The sequence below is a fragment of the Cydia splendana genome, chromosome 1 (assembly GCF_910591565.1).
Source record: "Cydia splendana chromosome 1, ilCydSple1.2, whole genome shotgun sequence".
NCBI classification, from domain to species: Eukaryota; Metazoa; Arthropoda; class Insecta; order Lepidoptera; family Tortricidae; genus Cydia; species Cydia splendana.
This window is the reverse complement of record NC_085960.1, coordinates 17,567,959-17,584,541: the sequence shown is the minus strand read 5'-3', so window position 1 is coordinate 17,584,541 and position 16,583 is coordinate 17,567,959. Positions and strand designations below refer to the sequence as shown.

General features: G+C 39.4%; 1 protein-coding gene across 3 annotated transcripts in view; it reads left to right on the top strand.

Annotated features, from left to right (window-relative positions):
• LOC134794643 (dynein axonemal heavy chain 2) overlaps nucleotides 1-16,583 on the top strand; it is a 158,543-nt gene that overhangs the window by 123,108 nt on the left and 18,852 nt on the right. For 2 of the 3 annotated variants that reach the window (XM_063766448.1, XM_063766447.1), the window contains exons 65-79: nucleotides 7,492-7,667; nucleotides 8,113-8,283; nucleotides 8,600-8,799; nucleotides 9,413-9,576; nucleotides 10,158-10,304; nucleotides 10,652-10,797; nucleotides 11,137-11,297; nucleotides 11,435-11,639; nucleotides 12,081-12,266; nucleotides 13,029-13,213; nucleotides 13,446-13,587; nucleotides 13,706-13,786; nucleotides 14,112-14,279; nucleotides 14,449-14,551; nucleotides 14,653-14,810. In XM_063766448.1, coding sequence (XP_063622518.1) covers nucleotides 7,492-7,667; nucleotides 8,113-8,283; nucleotides 8,600-8,799; nucleotides 9,413-9,576; nucleotides 10,158-10,304; nucleotides 10,652-10,797; nucleotides 11,137-11,297; nucleotides 11,435-11,639; nucleotides 12,081-12,266; nucleotides 13,029-13,213; nucleotides 13,446-13,587; nucleotides 13,706-13,786; nucleotides 14,112-14,279; nucleotides 14,449-14,551; nucleotides 14,653-14,810 — 2,393 coding nt within the window. Of the gene's footprint in view, nucleotides 1-7,491; nucleotides 7,668-8,112; nucleotides 8,284-8,599; nucleotides 8,800-9,412; nucleotides 9,577-10,157; nucleotides 10,305-10,651; nucleotides 10,798-11,136; nucleotides 11,298-11,434; nucleotides 11,640-12,080; nucleotides 12,267-13,028; nucleotides 13,214-13,445; nucleotides 13,588-13,705; nucleotides 13,787-14,111; nucleotides 14,280-14,448; nucleotides 14,552-14,652; nucleotides 14,811-16,583 lie in introns of those variants that run through there. The other variant, XM_063766449.1, reaches the window with a different exon arrangement.

Here is a 16,583-nt window from a genome sequence, read left to right as displayed (position 1 = left end):
TGGCTTGGCATTGCGTTAAGGTTTAATACTTCAATGCATTAAGTGTCTGTCTTTATAGTTTGTCAAAAGACTGTCTCATTTCAAACATAGACAGAGATAACAATACTATCTTTGTCTTACACTAGTACTAGCACAGTATTTACTGACAAATTGGTTTGACCAACTATATATGAAAAATGATAGCTGTCAAATTTTTATATCGATTCACTAAACGTTTAGAATACCGGATGCAGTGTCAGATATAAATAGACCCTTGAAGTCTTACAACTGTCTATGATGCTGGTTCTCAAGCTTACTGGTTAGTAAGGACCGTCCACTTAGTTATACTTCGAATAGCCGCCCGGACAAAATGTAAAGCAAATATCGATTTTTAAATTTTGACAATTCACGAGAAGAGTAACGTAACGTCAAACGATATGTATGTCCCTTTTCAACATTGCTGCCGACTGCATTAGGCCCCATTTACACGAGAGCTTTTTCAACGCGCGTTAAAAAAGCGTTTGAATGACACAAATGGATACATGTGTATTTATTCACACGATGGCGGTGGCGCTTTTTATCAAACGTTGTTGGATTTTCGACTTTAAGCGTTGGTCGTTAAATCGTATTTAGCGTGTAGACAGATTCAAGCGCGCGTTGAAAAAGCACTCGTGTAAATGGGGCCTTCTGTTAAAAATAAATAATCAAAGGAGATCATCGATTTTGGGCTCGGAAGACAAACCATAGCGAATATGGTACAGACGATGACAGTAATTATATACGCATTTTATTACGGAATATGATTTAATATTGGGTGTAAATGCAAAGGGAATTAGAAATAATATAATAAAAAGACATTATATTATTCATTTTCGTAAATCAAACCATCATCTTTATTAGCATTGACATAACGCTCAACTTCGCACAAACCGTGATGTTTTTCACTAAGGAGTTATATGTATATTCTCTTTGCACTAAACTTCATGGTAGGTAGACAAGTCTGTATTCTAGTTTGGTACTATCTGCCAATGTCTGTCATAGCCTTTTTTTTTTGACCCAGGGGGAATCCTTTATGGATCCCACTGGCCCGGGAGAAGCTCAGTCGGTATATCCGACTTCCACGGACTAAACCCCCTGGGGTGTTCCGCCGCGCGCTTTGTAGGCGGGGTTTCGGGAACTCGATTATAGGCCTCCGATACCCCGTCGGCGTTGCTCTTGCGAGCCCATCATATGGGGCTGCTCTAGCAGCTTACTCCGCTGAAGGCACCTCGGAACACTTGAGGGCCTTCCAGCTCGAAACCTCTTCAGGCGAGTGATGGAACTCCCGACCCATCACCCGCAGGTTCCCGTTAAGGCGGCATAATCATTGCTGCGAAGGCTCTTCTCCGCCTACCTGGCCTCCTTCGGCGCTGAGGAAGCGAGTTCGCATCGTCCTCGCGCGTTCGTTCTGCAGCTTCCTTTTGTGTCAGAACGGTGACGCTAAAGGAAGCCACTGCCGCCCATGCCTCCTCACTGCTGATCATACGGCGTATTAGCGCCGGCAGTGAGAGGTCTCCTCCCACAGCCGCGGCCAGGGCAGCGCGAGGCTCCGCCCACGCAGGGCACATCTCGCGCGTGTGTTGGGCCGTGTCCACGGCTCTTCCATCACAATGGTGGCACACTGTCGTCGGCTCTCTTCCCACCCTCTCACGCAGGTACCAGCCGAAGCAGCCGTGCCCCGTCAGGAGCTGTGTGAGGTGGAAGGAGGGTACACCATGCTTGCGTTCGACCCATTCTTTCAGAACGGGCCGAACAGCGGCCACCAGGTCCCGGCTAGGTCCCGGGATCTCCAGACGCTCCGACCATTTTGCATAGAGCACCTCTCGTGCTTCTTCCCGCCACTTGCGAACTTCTTGAGGGGCGGGCCAGTTTTCTCCCTTCTTGCTGCTAGCACCCGCCAATAGACCGCGGACTGAACCTTGGCTTCAAGGTCCCAAGGCGGGCTCCCGGCTAGCAGGCCGGCTGCTGCGTGCGAGTTATCGCGATACGCTCTAGCCACCCTGAGAGCTATGGCCCTCTGCGGCCGACGCAATAGCGCCGCACCTCGAGTTGTCAGGGTGCCCGCCCATATTGGCGCCCCGTAAAGCGCCATTGAGCGCACCACACCTAATGTCTGTCATAGCCATGTCATAACCTCATAGCTGACCATGGTATAATAATATACTCCGCCTGGTACTCTCTTCCGAGATTAGCGTATGACCTAACTGACACGGGCCCACGTCATCATGCTGTTTACAGGTTCTCAAACTTTAAAATGTGGGAGAATTTTAACCAACGGTGAAAATTATTTTAACGGCATTAATTTTAAGTTATTCATGTAGAAACATAGTAAAATAAAACAAATCGAATGTATTAAATTAAACTTTATTTATCTATACAAGACAAACGTTTGAAAAACTAATTCACAGTTACACATTAATTACCAAGCTTAAGACGTGAAAAGTTTGGAAAACACTGCGACTGCTGACACTGAGCGAGAAGGAAACAACAATTAACACGCGTTCGACAAGGATGACGGTCCGGGCATGAAGTAATCTAGATCCGAATTGTCAAATGTGACAGCGCTATCCTGTGTTGCCAGTAGTGTAAACAGAATTACCCGAACGTCTGAAATTTATTTCGGGAATCGGAAGATATTGCTAACGAATAATTAAAAATGACGTGTTATTGTAAAATTTAAGATAAAATACATATAAATGAAAATTATAAAATTATAAAGAAATATTTTAACTTATTAACCATAAGTATAATGTACCCATGTAACATGTTATGTTGAAATAAAGTGGCAATGTTATTGTGACGTAGGCCCGTGTCACTCTGGGAAGAGAAGACCATGTTTTATTAGACCATGTAACTGACATATTATGTGACATATATAAGGTACCGCAATGTATGTATTGCGCGTTTTACAGGGGCTTTGCCTGAGGTGTGTTAAGTAAGCGCGCAATCAAAATTAAACATGCGTACACAATCGCAACGCATACCGATGAAACCCGGGTAAGTTAGTCATGGGAGAATTAACGGTCTACCGCATCGCGAACTCTCGGCTGTTGAAGCGGACCGATCGTCTGCCGTGAACATTGAAGTGTGACGGAGATATGGAAGTCTATCAAACGTTCTCTACAGTGAATCAGTACCCGCCATGGTATAATAATATACTTACTCCGCCTGGTACTCTCTTCCGAGATTCGCGAATGACCTAACTGACACAGGCCTACGTCATCATGCTGTTTACAGGTTCTCAAACTTTAAAATGTGGGAGAATTTTAACCAACGGTGAAAATTATTTTAACGGCATTAACTTTAAGTTATTCATGTAGAAACATGGTAAAATAAAACAAATCTAATGTATTAAATTAAACTTTATTTATCTATACTGACAAACGTTTGAAAAACTAATTCACAGTTACACATTAATTACCAAGCTTACGACGTGAAAAGTTTGGAAAACACTGCGACTGCTGACACTGAGCGAGAAGGAAATAACAATTAACACGCGTTCGACAAGGATGGCGGTCAGGGCATGAAGTCAAGGGCCCAACGTTTTCTGTTCTCTTTCACGGCGCAGCAACTAGTATAATTTCTCTCTCCTCGCTTTTTAAAAAATGCCGTTTGTCAAAAAAGGACAACCATACTGTTGACAAGATGGACTTCAAATCAAGTGTTGCCTTTTTTGATGCGCCCAGGCTGTGTATGTGTGCGTAAAAGCGTAAATGTGTGCTCTTTTAGGGATGTGAAAAGTCGATTTTAATCATATTATATATCGATAAACGCTACACAGCGGAACGAAATAGCAATTAATTGAAGCTTCAATATCTTCGTTAAACATAAACATAATTGAAATGCTAATGGATAATTAATATATTATAATGTAATAAAATAATTCAATTATTGCGGAACACATATTTTAGTAGGTATTTATGTATTTTAATTAAATATCTGAACTTTCCCTTGGTTTCCTGCTGGGGCGTGACGATAAAATTGTGATCTGATTACCACAATAAAGAATAAAAGCGTTTTTGTTCATTTTAGGTATCGTTAAACCTTTGAAGTAAAATTAAAATTGCAAGAAATGTCGATAGTTTATCGATATGACTTTATCGACATGGCTACAGCAAGGTGGGCCTCATTGTTAATCGTACACTAAACAAAAGTGGCAACAGTGACAGCTCGCTGAGACGGGATCTCTATATATTAAATCTATGCATGAAGTTATCTAAAGTATATTTCAAAAGAACTTGCTAACTATGTAAACAAACAACGTAACTTTGTTTTAGCACTGTTTCTCTTTGAATTTTCACACCACCTCATCAAATGCCATTGAAACCATACACATATACACTATTGAAACGGTCCGTTCCATAAAATACATAAATATATAACTGTATCTTGGATATTTAATTAAACATTTAAAATGGGTTCATAAGTTAGGTTATTAAGACCTGAAGGATTGACGGTTTTGTTTCTTTTAAATTCTACAATTGTCTATGATGGGTAGTGTTTTGACTAAAGTTTGTGATATAAACCCGCTACACACTACCCAACCCACGCTCTGTACCTACCGCCGCGGTTATAAAATACATCAATACATCATTCTTAAGTACTAATTTGTCTTCTGATCGTGATTAAACAAATTAAAAATAAGTAACTACTTGTTTTTTACTTTTGGTATTTTATTATTCGATATGGTTTGACAGTAGTAAAGTAGTAAGTAGGAGTCTTGCCCATCACTAGTAAATTCATCATTCAGAGACAATTTCAATATGGCGGTTTGTTTACATAGTTAGCAAGTTCTATTGAAATCATAGATTTAATATATAGAGATCCCGTCTCAGCGAGCTGTCACTGTTGCCACTTTTGTTTAGTGTACGATTAACAATGAGGCCCACCTTGCTGTAGCCATGTCGATAAAGTCATATCGATAAACTATCGACATTTCTTGCAATTTTAATTTTACTTCAAAGGTTTAACGATACCTAAAATGAACTAAAACGCTTTTATTCTTTATTGTGGTTATCAGATCACAATTTTATAGTCACGCCCCAGCAGAGAACCAAGGGAAAGTTCAGATATTTAATTAAAATACATAAATACCTACTAAAATAGGTGTTTCGCAATAATTGAATTATTTTATTATATTATAATATATTCATTATCCATTAGCATTTCAATTATGTTTAACGAAGATATTGAAGCTTCAATTAATCGCTATTGCGTTCCGCTGTGTAGCGTTTATCGATATATAACATGATTAAAATCGACTTTTCACATCCCTAAAAGAGCACACATATACGCTTTTACGCACACATACACAGCCTGGGCGCATCAAAAAAGGCAACACTTGATTTCAAGTCCATCTTGTCAACAGTATGGTTGTCCTTTTTTGACAAACGGCATTTTTAAAAGAGCGAGGAGAGAGAAATGATACTAGTTGCTGCGCCGTGAAAGAGAACAGAAAACGTTGGGCCCTTGATTGAAATAGACTTTAGATCCGAATTGTCAAATGCATAGAGGTATAATAACATAGAGATGACACGGGGGAGGGGCCAAACGACCGAACGAGATGCACTTATGGAAATTTTTGTAGGAGTAGCAGAGAAAGCGGTATTATTGCTTGTCCTGGTCACAGTCTCACTTTTTGTTTGTTCCCCACTAAAAATTTAGTATGGTTTATGGTGGGCAACAAATAACCCGACCGAATTACGTAGATTGTTTTTGGTATGTTGTCAGGAATGTTAAAACGTGTTTTTAATATTGTCGCTTTGCGTATGTTTTGTCCCTCACGGAGGCACGCGTATAGCTCATCTATGTAATACTAGATCTATGGTCAAATGTGACAGCGCTATCCTGTGTTGCCAGTAGTGTAAACAGAATTACCCGAAACGTCTGAAATTTCTTTCGTGAATCGGAAGATATTGCTAACGAATAATTAAAAATGACGTGTTATTGTAAAATTTAAGATAAATAAAATACATATAAATGAAAATTAGAAAATTATAAAGAAATAGTTTAACTTATTAACCTTAGGTATAATGTACCCATGTAACATGTTATGGTGAAATAAAGTGGCAATGTTATTGTGACGTAGGCCTGTGTCACTCTGGGAAGAGAAGACCATGTTTTATTAGACCATGGTACCCGCCATCGCCAGTTAGTGTCTGCGCGGGTAATATAAATAGCTTGGACGTCGTAATCAATATGGTTTATTCTAAGAAATATTACATTTACGTAGGAGATTATTTATTGTTACATTAACATGAGCAAGAGATTTATGAAAGTGAAAAAAATCCAACTGTCCATTTTCTCGAAGCAACAAAATAATTTTCAAAACACAAATGGTAAATAGTAATTAAATGGATTAATTTACGTGGGAGATTTTTTTGTAGAATATAGTAAATATACAGAGCTTAATTAACATGTAATTGTTATGTACACAGTAGTTGTTATTTTTATGTAAATAATATTTTTAATAACGGAAATTATGGGGGCAGGGTTCAGTGTCAAGTTGGGACAAAATATAAATACATAATGAGTATGTTTGAGAACAACATACAAAAAAAAATCGAGTGTGGGAATTCATGTTTTGATTTATTTTTCCATTTTAATAATAATTTGGATTTATTTAAAAAAATATGACATATTTTGTGGAGATTTTTTTCAAAATATAGTATTTATAACATAGGTAATCACATCTCAAAAAATCTCTGATGTGCGAATTAATGTAGATTTCTCATACATTTAGAACTGTGCTGACCCCACTAGAGGGGTCCTACCAATTCCTACACGGTCACATCATGGCCAAAAGTTTTAAATGCAAGACAGAGATAAATCACATTCTTATGGTTGAATGTGATTTATCTCTGTCTTGCATTTAAAACTTTTGGCCATGATGTGAGTGATGTGACCGTCTAGGAATTGGCAGGACCCCGTAGTTGTACGGAATAAGTGTAATAACCCCTGCTTCTTTTACAAAGAGGAGAATTACAAAACTACAAAACCTGGAAACTAACGTAGCTAAATGAAAAGCACAGTAATAAATTGATTATTCTCAATTCCTACTTTACTAATTCGGGGGGAAAAAACGAGATTTTTATTTCTTATCCGTTACCATTTATACCTACATATTGGCTTTAACGAAATGATGACGGTAACGAAATGGAAAGAACGAAAAATGTATTATAATTATGGGACACTTTTTTTCTTCTACTAAGCTCGATAGATTATTTTTTGCAGGAATAATATAAAAATTCCCAAATCTGAGAAAAAAACTGGTTAGTGTACCTACTACCATTAATGACGTTTTATGCTATATATAATATAGAATACATTGCCATATTTGCCATATTATTTAAAGTGGTTGTCAAATTGCGCTGCAGAGTTAGTTTGGTCTAACTCTACCTACCTCTTGACATAAGGTTTATTCTTGAAGGGTCAAGTTAAATGCTAACTTGGAAAAATTATTCTTCGTTTGAGGTAACCCGACTTATACCCCCGAAACCCTCACGAAGACGACGATGGTGAACTTTGCTGTAAAAGAGCAAGGGTTGACGTCACAGCTGTTAAGTATTGTGGTGCGGAAGGAGCGCCCGCAGCTTGAGATTATGAAGGACACTCTCGTCACCACCATCGCCAATAATAAGAAGATCCTTGTGAGTTTACATGTATTGCTGATAAAAATGATAAATTATACTAGTCGTTGACTGTTCTTCAACTATATAATACAACTACTTATGTTGAAATATTACCGGCTTGGTACCTATAGTATAAAGCCTAGTTAGATATCACAGTACAGTCGCCATCAGATACTCGTATATCGGAGCGGCAAAATCATCTGAACACGCACTCTGTCATGATAAATTGATAGGTAATACCTTGGCCACTTCGATATATCTGATGGCGACTACCAAAGCCATAGTTTCAGCACACATTACCTAAGCTTTTAAACTCTCGCGTTTTGTACACATATTTAATTGCACAAACGGGTCTACGGGGGTTACGGGTAATGACATTACATCGCGGTAGACCCGTTTGTGCAATTAAATACACATTAAGCTGTCAATTATCGACTCTCCCAACCATGTACATGTAACTTAGGTGGACCTGGAGAACGACCTTCTTCGCATCATGTACGAGTCCCAAGTACCCCTCCTGGAGAACGAAGAACTGTTTGTGACGCTGCAAACCTCGCAGCGGACCTCATTGGAGGTGAAGGAGGCGCTTATTACTTCGCAGGTCACTGAGAAGGAAATCGACACGGCCAGACAGGTTCGTGTATAGAATTTTTCTTTTTGAAGAGCTAAAATTTATGAGTACCTAGTTATCTCTACGAGCCCTCTCTTGTTGAACTATTCACCGTCAAATTCAACTGCAATGTATTCAGGAATAATAAAAATGAGTCACTATACATATCAGGTTTTTTTTTCTGGAAAAGACATCAACGCAATTCTATATATCGTTAAATTGTAGCGCTTTACTAGTGTCTTTTGTTGTATGAGTTCTATCCTTTGATTTATTCCTCTTAACCGCGGAAAATAAACAAATAATTATAGCAGTCTTGTTTTAAATAACTATCCGCATATAGGGTTACGTGCCAGTGGCAGTACGCGCGTCCGTGCTGTTCTTCGCGCTAAACGACCTATCCCGTATCGACCCTATGTACCAGTTTTCTCTTGACGCCTACATCGACCTTTTCAACTACTCCATCGACCGCAGCGCCAAGAACTCGGAGCTGGACGAACGCATAAACAACCTTAATGAGTTCCACACCTATTCTGTGTATAAGTAAGTTGTTTACCTACTTACTATTTGAGTAGGTACCTGTAGGTACCTAGTTCTCATCCTCCTTCCAAAAACATCTTGCAGGAATAAGATTGTCATTGTCAAGCATAAAATAACAGTACAAAAAACGCTCATAATTTCTTGTTATCTATAATATTTTTCACATAGCTTGGGTTTGGTGAAAGCGGTCATCTGCATAAAATTTATAACCTTAAACCGCAAAAAATATCAGCATCAGCCCACTCATCAAACCTCCATTTCATCCACAAAATTAGAAGTTTGAAGCTAAGACTAAGACTGCGGATGAAATATTACTTGTATACACGTACAGTATAGCCATTAGAGATTATTAACCCTTTACCAAGCTGACATTTCAAAAATGACAATCGAATGTCAGTCTTACTCATAGAAAATAGAACAAAAATGTTTGAAGTACCATATGTGGGAAATATATTTCCCCAGCCTGGTAAAGGATTAAATGATGTATATCGAAGCAGATAACCTATTAGCGATTAACCTAAGCCTCAAACGTGAACTTTAGAAATATTCAGCATCGATGAAACCTTTAATTGCTGCCCTTGTTGCCAGTCCTTTCCAAATCCCTCTCAATCCTCAGGAATACGTGTCGAGCCCTCTTCGAGCGGCACAAGCTGCTGCTCTCCTTCCACATCGTTTCGCGCATCCTGTTCCAATCGGGCAAGATGGATTACAACGAGTACCTGTTTCTGCTGAAAGGTGGCGTCGTGCTGGACCGCTCCGAACAACCAGACAATCCTACTAGTGAGACTTGATGAGACTCGAAACTTAAACTCTTTCTTGATTTGGCACAAATGTTCAGTTTCATTGGTCGATAACTCATAAGCAATTATACACTCCCCGCAGGCGGTAAAAAATATGAAAAGTCATTTACTGTCGCAAAGAAAACTTACAGCAAAGAATCAAACAAAGAAAAAAAAAGAAAAAAGACACAATAAGGTTTAAGTCGAATAGGGTTGTTGATTGTATATAAAAATATATATTATAGTAACGAAAATGGTATAGAACAACAATTTACAACTAATATTAAAAGCAGAAGGAGTTGAAAATATAGTTCCGGTTAATCCGGTTATAATATTAGCTGAAAATTGTAGAGCATTAGACTTTTCGGTCGTTGCAACATCTATTGTCAAGTAGCAGATAATTCCACTACTCGATGATAGATGTCAACTACAAAAATAATAGTCGTTTTGGTACTAAAATTGATGTATGGAGTGAGCACTCTATGGTTTCGGCCAACTAGCTGCATTGATAACAGCACGAGTAGTGACGACACGTTCTGGTTATTATTCTTATATCAGATTTTGAATAGGATCTCCTTTCAGATTGGCTACCTGATGATTGCTGGGACAACTTAACCGAGATGGATAAGCTGCCAGGCTTCCACGGCGTCATCGAGACCTTCGAGGTACTCTCCAAGGAGTGGAAGGAGTGGTACTTACACCCTGAGCCCGAGACGCAGCCGCTTTTAGGTCCGTCAAATTGAATTGGTTCACGACGGTATCTGTTCAATAAGTATTGTAGGAACAATCTCTTCGTCAAATAATTGGCTTGTATTGCTAAACTAGAATATAAAATGGAATCTAAATACTTGTATTGTATTGTATTGTAAATATAAGTAGATCGTGTCAGACATTTTTCTTGATGTAATAAAAAATACCACAACACAAAGTGGGGTTTCCATGGGATGCTAGATATTGGCTCTAGTGCGCCTGAGGCGCTAATTTTCTATTGAATGAAGTATCTTCTTTTCTCATTTTATTATGATTCTGTCATGAAAATGCACGTATCACCACTAAGGCTAACTTATATTCCTCAGGTGATTGGAACGACACAATGAACGACTTCCAACGCATTCTCTGGATTCGTTCACTACGGGTGGACCGTGTGTCTGCTTGCATTACTACTTTCGTCGTCAATGTGCTGGGACCGCGCTATGTAGAACCACCTGTTCTGGATATTAAGGTACAAAATAAAATTAAAGGTAGCAAGTTTATATTCTGCTGTCTTCTTGAAAGTCGCAGTGCTTTTTATTCGGTTCGGGTTCTTTGTTTGGAAGAAAAGACGTATAACGTATATGAACTCGACATTATTTATTAAACTGCTTCTTTGAAATGCCCGTGGTTCACTAGGTACAGCAATGCCAAACAAAGACTTCATTAAGGCTGCTAGACTCAACATTATAGAAGACGCATTTATAATCTCGGCTATGTAGCCGAATGCGGTGTTATTTAGATAGCGAACTCGCCCTTCTAAGAAGGATGCAGTAAGTATAAAACAGATTCATATCCAACTGTATTACAGCAATCCTGGGAAGAGTCATCGTTTAAGACGTCGTTGCTCTTCGTGTTGTCTCCAGGCGTAGACCCCACGGCTGCACTCATCCAGCTCGCCACGGAGATGAAAATGTTTGACAAGTTCCAGTCGCTCAGTTTGGGACAGGGCCAAGCACCAACTGCCACCAGGTAGTATAATACCACCACACCAGTATTTTGTACCAGTTGTCACTAAGGTCTTAGATATTATTTATTTAATTGTAATCAGAATTCAGTACTCTTCCAATTGAAATATGTATGCATCTAAGTAATCCGTTCCCTTGCAGGATGCTAGCCACCGGCATGAGGGAAGGCGGCTGGGTATTCCTCGCTAACTGTCACTTGGCGTGTGCGTGGCTTGGATCTCTGCGTGGCCTAGACAACCCTAAGATTCATCCTAGATTCCGCCTGTGGCTCTCTTCTATGCCAGACGACAAGTTTCCGCTGCACGTGCTGCAGAGAAGTATTAAGATGACGACTGAACCACCACAAGTGCGTATTCCTCGTCAACTGCCTTTTGGCGTGCGAATGGCTCGGCTTCATGCGCAGCCAGGTCAACTCCAGAATTCAGCTGAGATTCTGACTGTAGATCTCTATGCCTGACGATAAACTCCTGCTGTACGAGTATAAGCTGCAGAGAAACATGGCGACTACCGAACCACCATAGGTTCATGATGCTTGCAGAATGTCCCTTGTCGTGCGTTTGGCTCAGCTCACTGCGCTTCCATGGACTGCCCCAAAATAATATTATAGATAGTGATGTATTTCTAGATTGGTACCTACTTGACTGAGGCACATGGCGATCGGTCTCTGGAATTACATAAGTGTGATTAAACTGATGGTGTGAAACAATATACATATGACTTAAAGACACATTCTCGTAACGTTAATCAAATCCAGTTACCATTTGTCTTATAATAATGTTATTTTTAGGGTCTAAAAGGCAATATGGTCCGCTTGTTCGCAAACATGAACGAGGACAAGTTCGACGAGGCCACGCCCAAATACCGGAGACTGCTGTTCTGCGTCTCGTTCTTCCACTGTTCGCTTATCGCCAGAAAGCGCTTCCGACAGCTCGGCTATAATGCTGTGTACAGCTTTAATGACGCGGACTTTGATGTAACTATAATCCCAACAACAACACAACACATTAGTTTAACCCTTTACCAGGCTGACATTTCAAAAATGACAATCGAATGTCAGACTTACTCATCGAAAATAGAAGACATGTTTGAAGTGCCGTATGTGGGAAATATATATCCCTTAGCCTGGTAAAGGGTTAATAGATTTCTTATAAGACCAAACACAAAGCTTTACATGAATAATCGCTCAGACGTTCTCAATCCCTTGAATGTATTTTAGGCAATCGATTTTAATGTTGTGGCATTAATAACTCGTCAACATTAATATTGCCCTTAAAAATTCATGGCTTCTTCAGTACGTACGTACCTACTTGTAATAAAATTAGGTACAGGTACTAATGAGGTACTAATGTAAATATAAAACTAGCTTTATCTATTTTACAAGCTTTTATTTACTTTCACCTGATCGTTGTCTGTCTGTCTGTCTGTAATCAAATCTTGCAAGTTAAATTTGATCCACTTCCCTGTTTCCGACTGAGCTAAAATTTTGCATGCATCTATAAATCGGATGACAATGCAATATTATGGTACCATCGAGCTGATCTGATGATGGAGACAGGAGGTGGCCATAGGAACTCTGTGATGAAACAACGCAACCTAATTGTTTTAGGGGTTTTTAGAATTGTCTCGATGAGTATTAGTTGTCTGTCGTAAGAAAAGTACAGTCAGCGATAAAAGCTTGTACTAAAAATGACATTTTTGCCAAAAACTTATTTTAAACAAACATTATATCTCCTAGGTATCCGATAACCTGCTGGCCAACTATCTAGAACAATACGAAGAAGTCCCGTGGGATGCTTTGCGATATCTGTTCGCGATCATCAACTATGGAGGCCACATCACTGACGATTGGGACAAACGCGTGCTTATTGCTTATATCAACCAGTTCTTCTGCGAGGAGGCTCTGGATATAAATTTCTATAGGTAAAGTTTCGTGTACTAGTACAGAAGCTGGGAAACAGGAGGCAGGAGGCATTAATATACCGGCATAATGGTATGGAATCATTGGAATGCCTTTAAAGTATAGAGAAAATGCGACTATTCATTTTCAAGAGATCTCCCTCCGCCTCCGTGCCCGGCCTTTAAGTAGCAAGACGGTGAATATTGTACCTACTAAGTTTATAATGAAAACCCAACCTTGCTATCTGACTTTTAGACTAGCGACCATCCCCGCGTACCACATACCCCGGGACGGCAGCCTGGAGTCGTACCGTGACTTCGTGGACTTATGGCCGGGCTACGAGCGCGCCGAGTCTGTCGGCCAGCACGCCTCAGCCGACGTAGCCACGCTCGCTCAGGTCAGTTATCAGGGCGCTATACTTCTTGATTACATGAACACTACAAATCAATGTGGGTTTTGTATTGTTTGATTACTTTAGACAGACGCATCATGGAAATATTCGTTTTGTTTTTCAGGACGCCCTTATATTGTGCTCGACGTTGTTTTCTCTCGCTTCCACCGGCGGAGGAGGCGCAGGTGGCGGCGAAGATCAGAAGGTAAAGTTAGGCCATCGAATCTAGGTATTATGTATTGCTACGGCGAGTTAGAACCTTTAATACTTATTGTGTCATTTGAAACGCAGAATTTTCTAAACCAATAAGGATAAAAACCCACAGATTACACTGGGTCCAACTGAACCCAAAATTTACAAAAGTCGGTAGTCTATGGTTTGTTTTTATTTTTCAATGATTGCAGAGACATCTGCGTTAAGCTTGCACGTTTATTCTCATTGTTTAGCATTTTGCTGATTCAAACTACTAAGTATACCTGCCCGTTGCTCCGCTCGAGTACTTAGAGCTGGCTAATCAACTTCTCCCGCAGGTTGACGAATTGGCTATGGAGATGATGATAAAGCTGCCAAACAAAATTGACATGGACACCACCGAGCGCATGATGGGTCCCGAAATCGTGATGCCAATGTGCGTCTCTCTGCTGCAGGAGATCGGCTACTTTAACGTTCTAATCAACACTATTGTTTCAGGACTTAAGGTAAGCCGACGTGGAGGATATGGAATGCATGAGGTTGCCTGATATCATGAATTCATAATGCCCACATGCGTCATTCTGTTTTGGGAAAATATGTTATATTAAAGTCATATTTTTACATGTTTTAAATTTAAACACATCATGGTTATAAACAACTAGCTCTGCATTGCAGGAACTGAGGCGCGCAATCGAGGGTCTGGTGGTGATGTCAGAAATGCTAGAGATCATGTATAACTCCATTTTCGAGGGTAAAGTGCCCACGTTCTGGCAGAAAGGTACGAGCTAGTGGATGTTCTTCATTTTCCATCGCTGTAAAAATACACAGATTAATGTTCAGCCTAGCCTAAATGGTGATTTTTACTCAATAACTCCGCAGCTCGACCCTCCATGAAGCCGCTAGGATCGTGGTGCCGCGAGTTATTCCTGCGCGGGGCGCACCTCTCCGCGTGGGCCAACGCGCCTCGTTCCCCGCCCACACTGTGCTGGCTGCCTTCGCTGGTCGCCCCCACCGGTTTCCTCACCGCCGTCATGCAGGTAATAGGCCTGATGACAAATTTTGAAAACCCTTTTAATATCGTCGGTACACTTGTATTAGTTCCGAAAAACCTATGATCTTTTATATGTAGATATCCCATACACTAACATATCAAGCGAAAAAAATGATGCTAACCAATGCTGCCAACGTCACGGCAGCATCAGTTACAATATTTGTTTACAACTTCATACGCAAATGCGTAAAAGAGACGGCACAATTAAAAGAAAACCTAAGTAAAAAAGAGACGGCTAGTGTTTGTCACTTGCGCGTAAATTTGGTAAATCAGTGATACCACCATAACGCGACGGCAAATAGTGGAGATGGCGCGAACCGTAAAACTTATTAAGAAAAAAAATATCAAAGAATAAGATGTTTGACAGAAGGTGCAAATCATTTTAGTGCAGTTCTATGTAGTAATGTACTCGCTACCGAAGTAAAAAGTTTTCACATTTAGTTATGTAAATAAAATATATTATATACATATCATTGTTACTTTTGTAACAAAAAAAAATTTGGCTGGTTCAGTACGCAGAGTATGTATGTATGGTGGTTAAAATTTCACCCCGTATTTTTATATTTTATATGTACTGGATTCTACCTATTTCGTGAATACTATTAATAACATTCACCTTCCCTTTGATCAAGTGATATATACTGGTACTAGCACAGTTCATACGCAAATGTAAATAAAGCGGTAAAAATATATAACTATGTAAATAAACAATATTCCTTTCCACGAAACCGAGTTAAAAAAAAAGCAAATTCAATAACAACAAAACCTTTTATTTTACTAACAATGTTATGTTATAATAATTGTTATTGTGTGAGAAAATGAAATGCCTAAAAAAAATACTTTTGTAAAATAATTTTGTAGTAATCTTTGTATAAACAGCAATATAGGTACCTATTTACTTAATTGACGCGACCCGGACAATAATAATCTTTAATTTGCCAATTGTTGTAATTAATTACAAGAAAAAATGCGTGCAAGTTAAAAACTATAATATTACAGTTGAAATTTACTTCTCTTATTTGTACGACAAGCACCAAACAATGAATGCAACTTACCATGACACCTCTGCTATGATAATCTATGTACGCAGTTGGTGCGTCCTTGTCATTCTCGCTGATAAGAACATAAACTTATCTCTTTCTGTCAGCCAGCGAAAATGGCGGCCAGCTTTATTTCTTTCAAGATTAAACCGAAGAAAAACGGATTATTTCAGCTTTTACTTACGAATGATATGTGACGCCGTCAATTTTTTTGCGCTTCCGCGGATAATTTGAGCATTTCAACATAACGCAGGTCGGCATTTTGTTGCTTAATACACGTTATTTGTGGAAAAGTATTAACCGGTGTACACTTCGCGCTTGCGTCAGGCAGACTGAGACAAACTCGTACACATGACACGAGGTGAGTGCTTCAATTTTGGAACGTGTATAACACATCTTCATATAAAAGATCATAGCGAAAAACACTATATTTCAGTTATACTCATAAGATTTAACATAGATAATTGCATTTTATTATAACTAGTTTAAACTTCGCGCGAAAACGCCTCGCATGCCATTTGTGACGTCATCATTTAGTTGGTGGTAGGGTGTTAGATATTGTTTACATACTTACAGTTACGAATTTCCCTTGAATCCGAATGATATTGTTAATTCAGCACCATATATTACGATTAGGGATGATAAATACATTACAAAAATTTATCACAATAACTCATTTTACACAAAAACTCTCACACGGTTGCAGTTTAAGATGGATT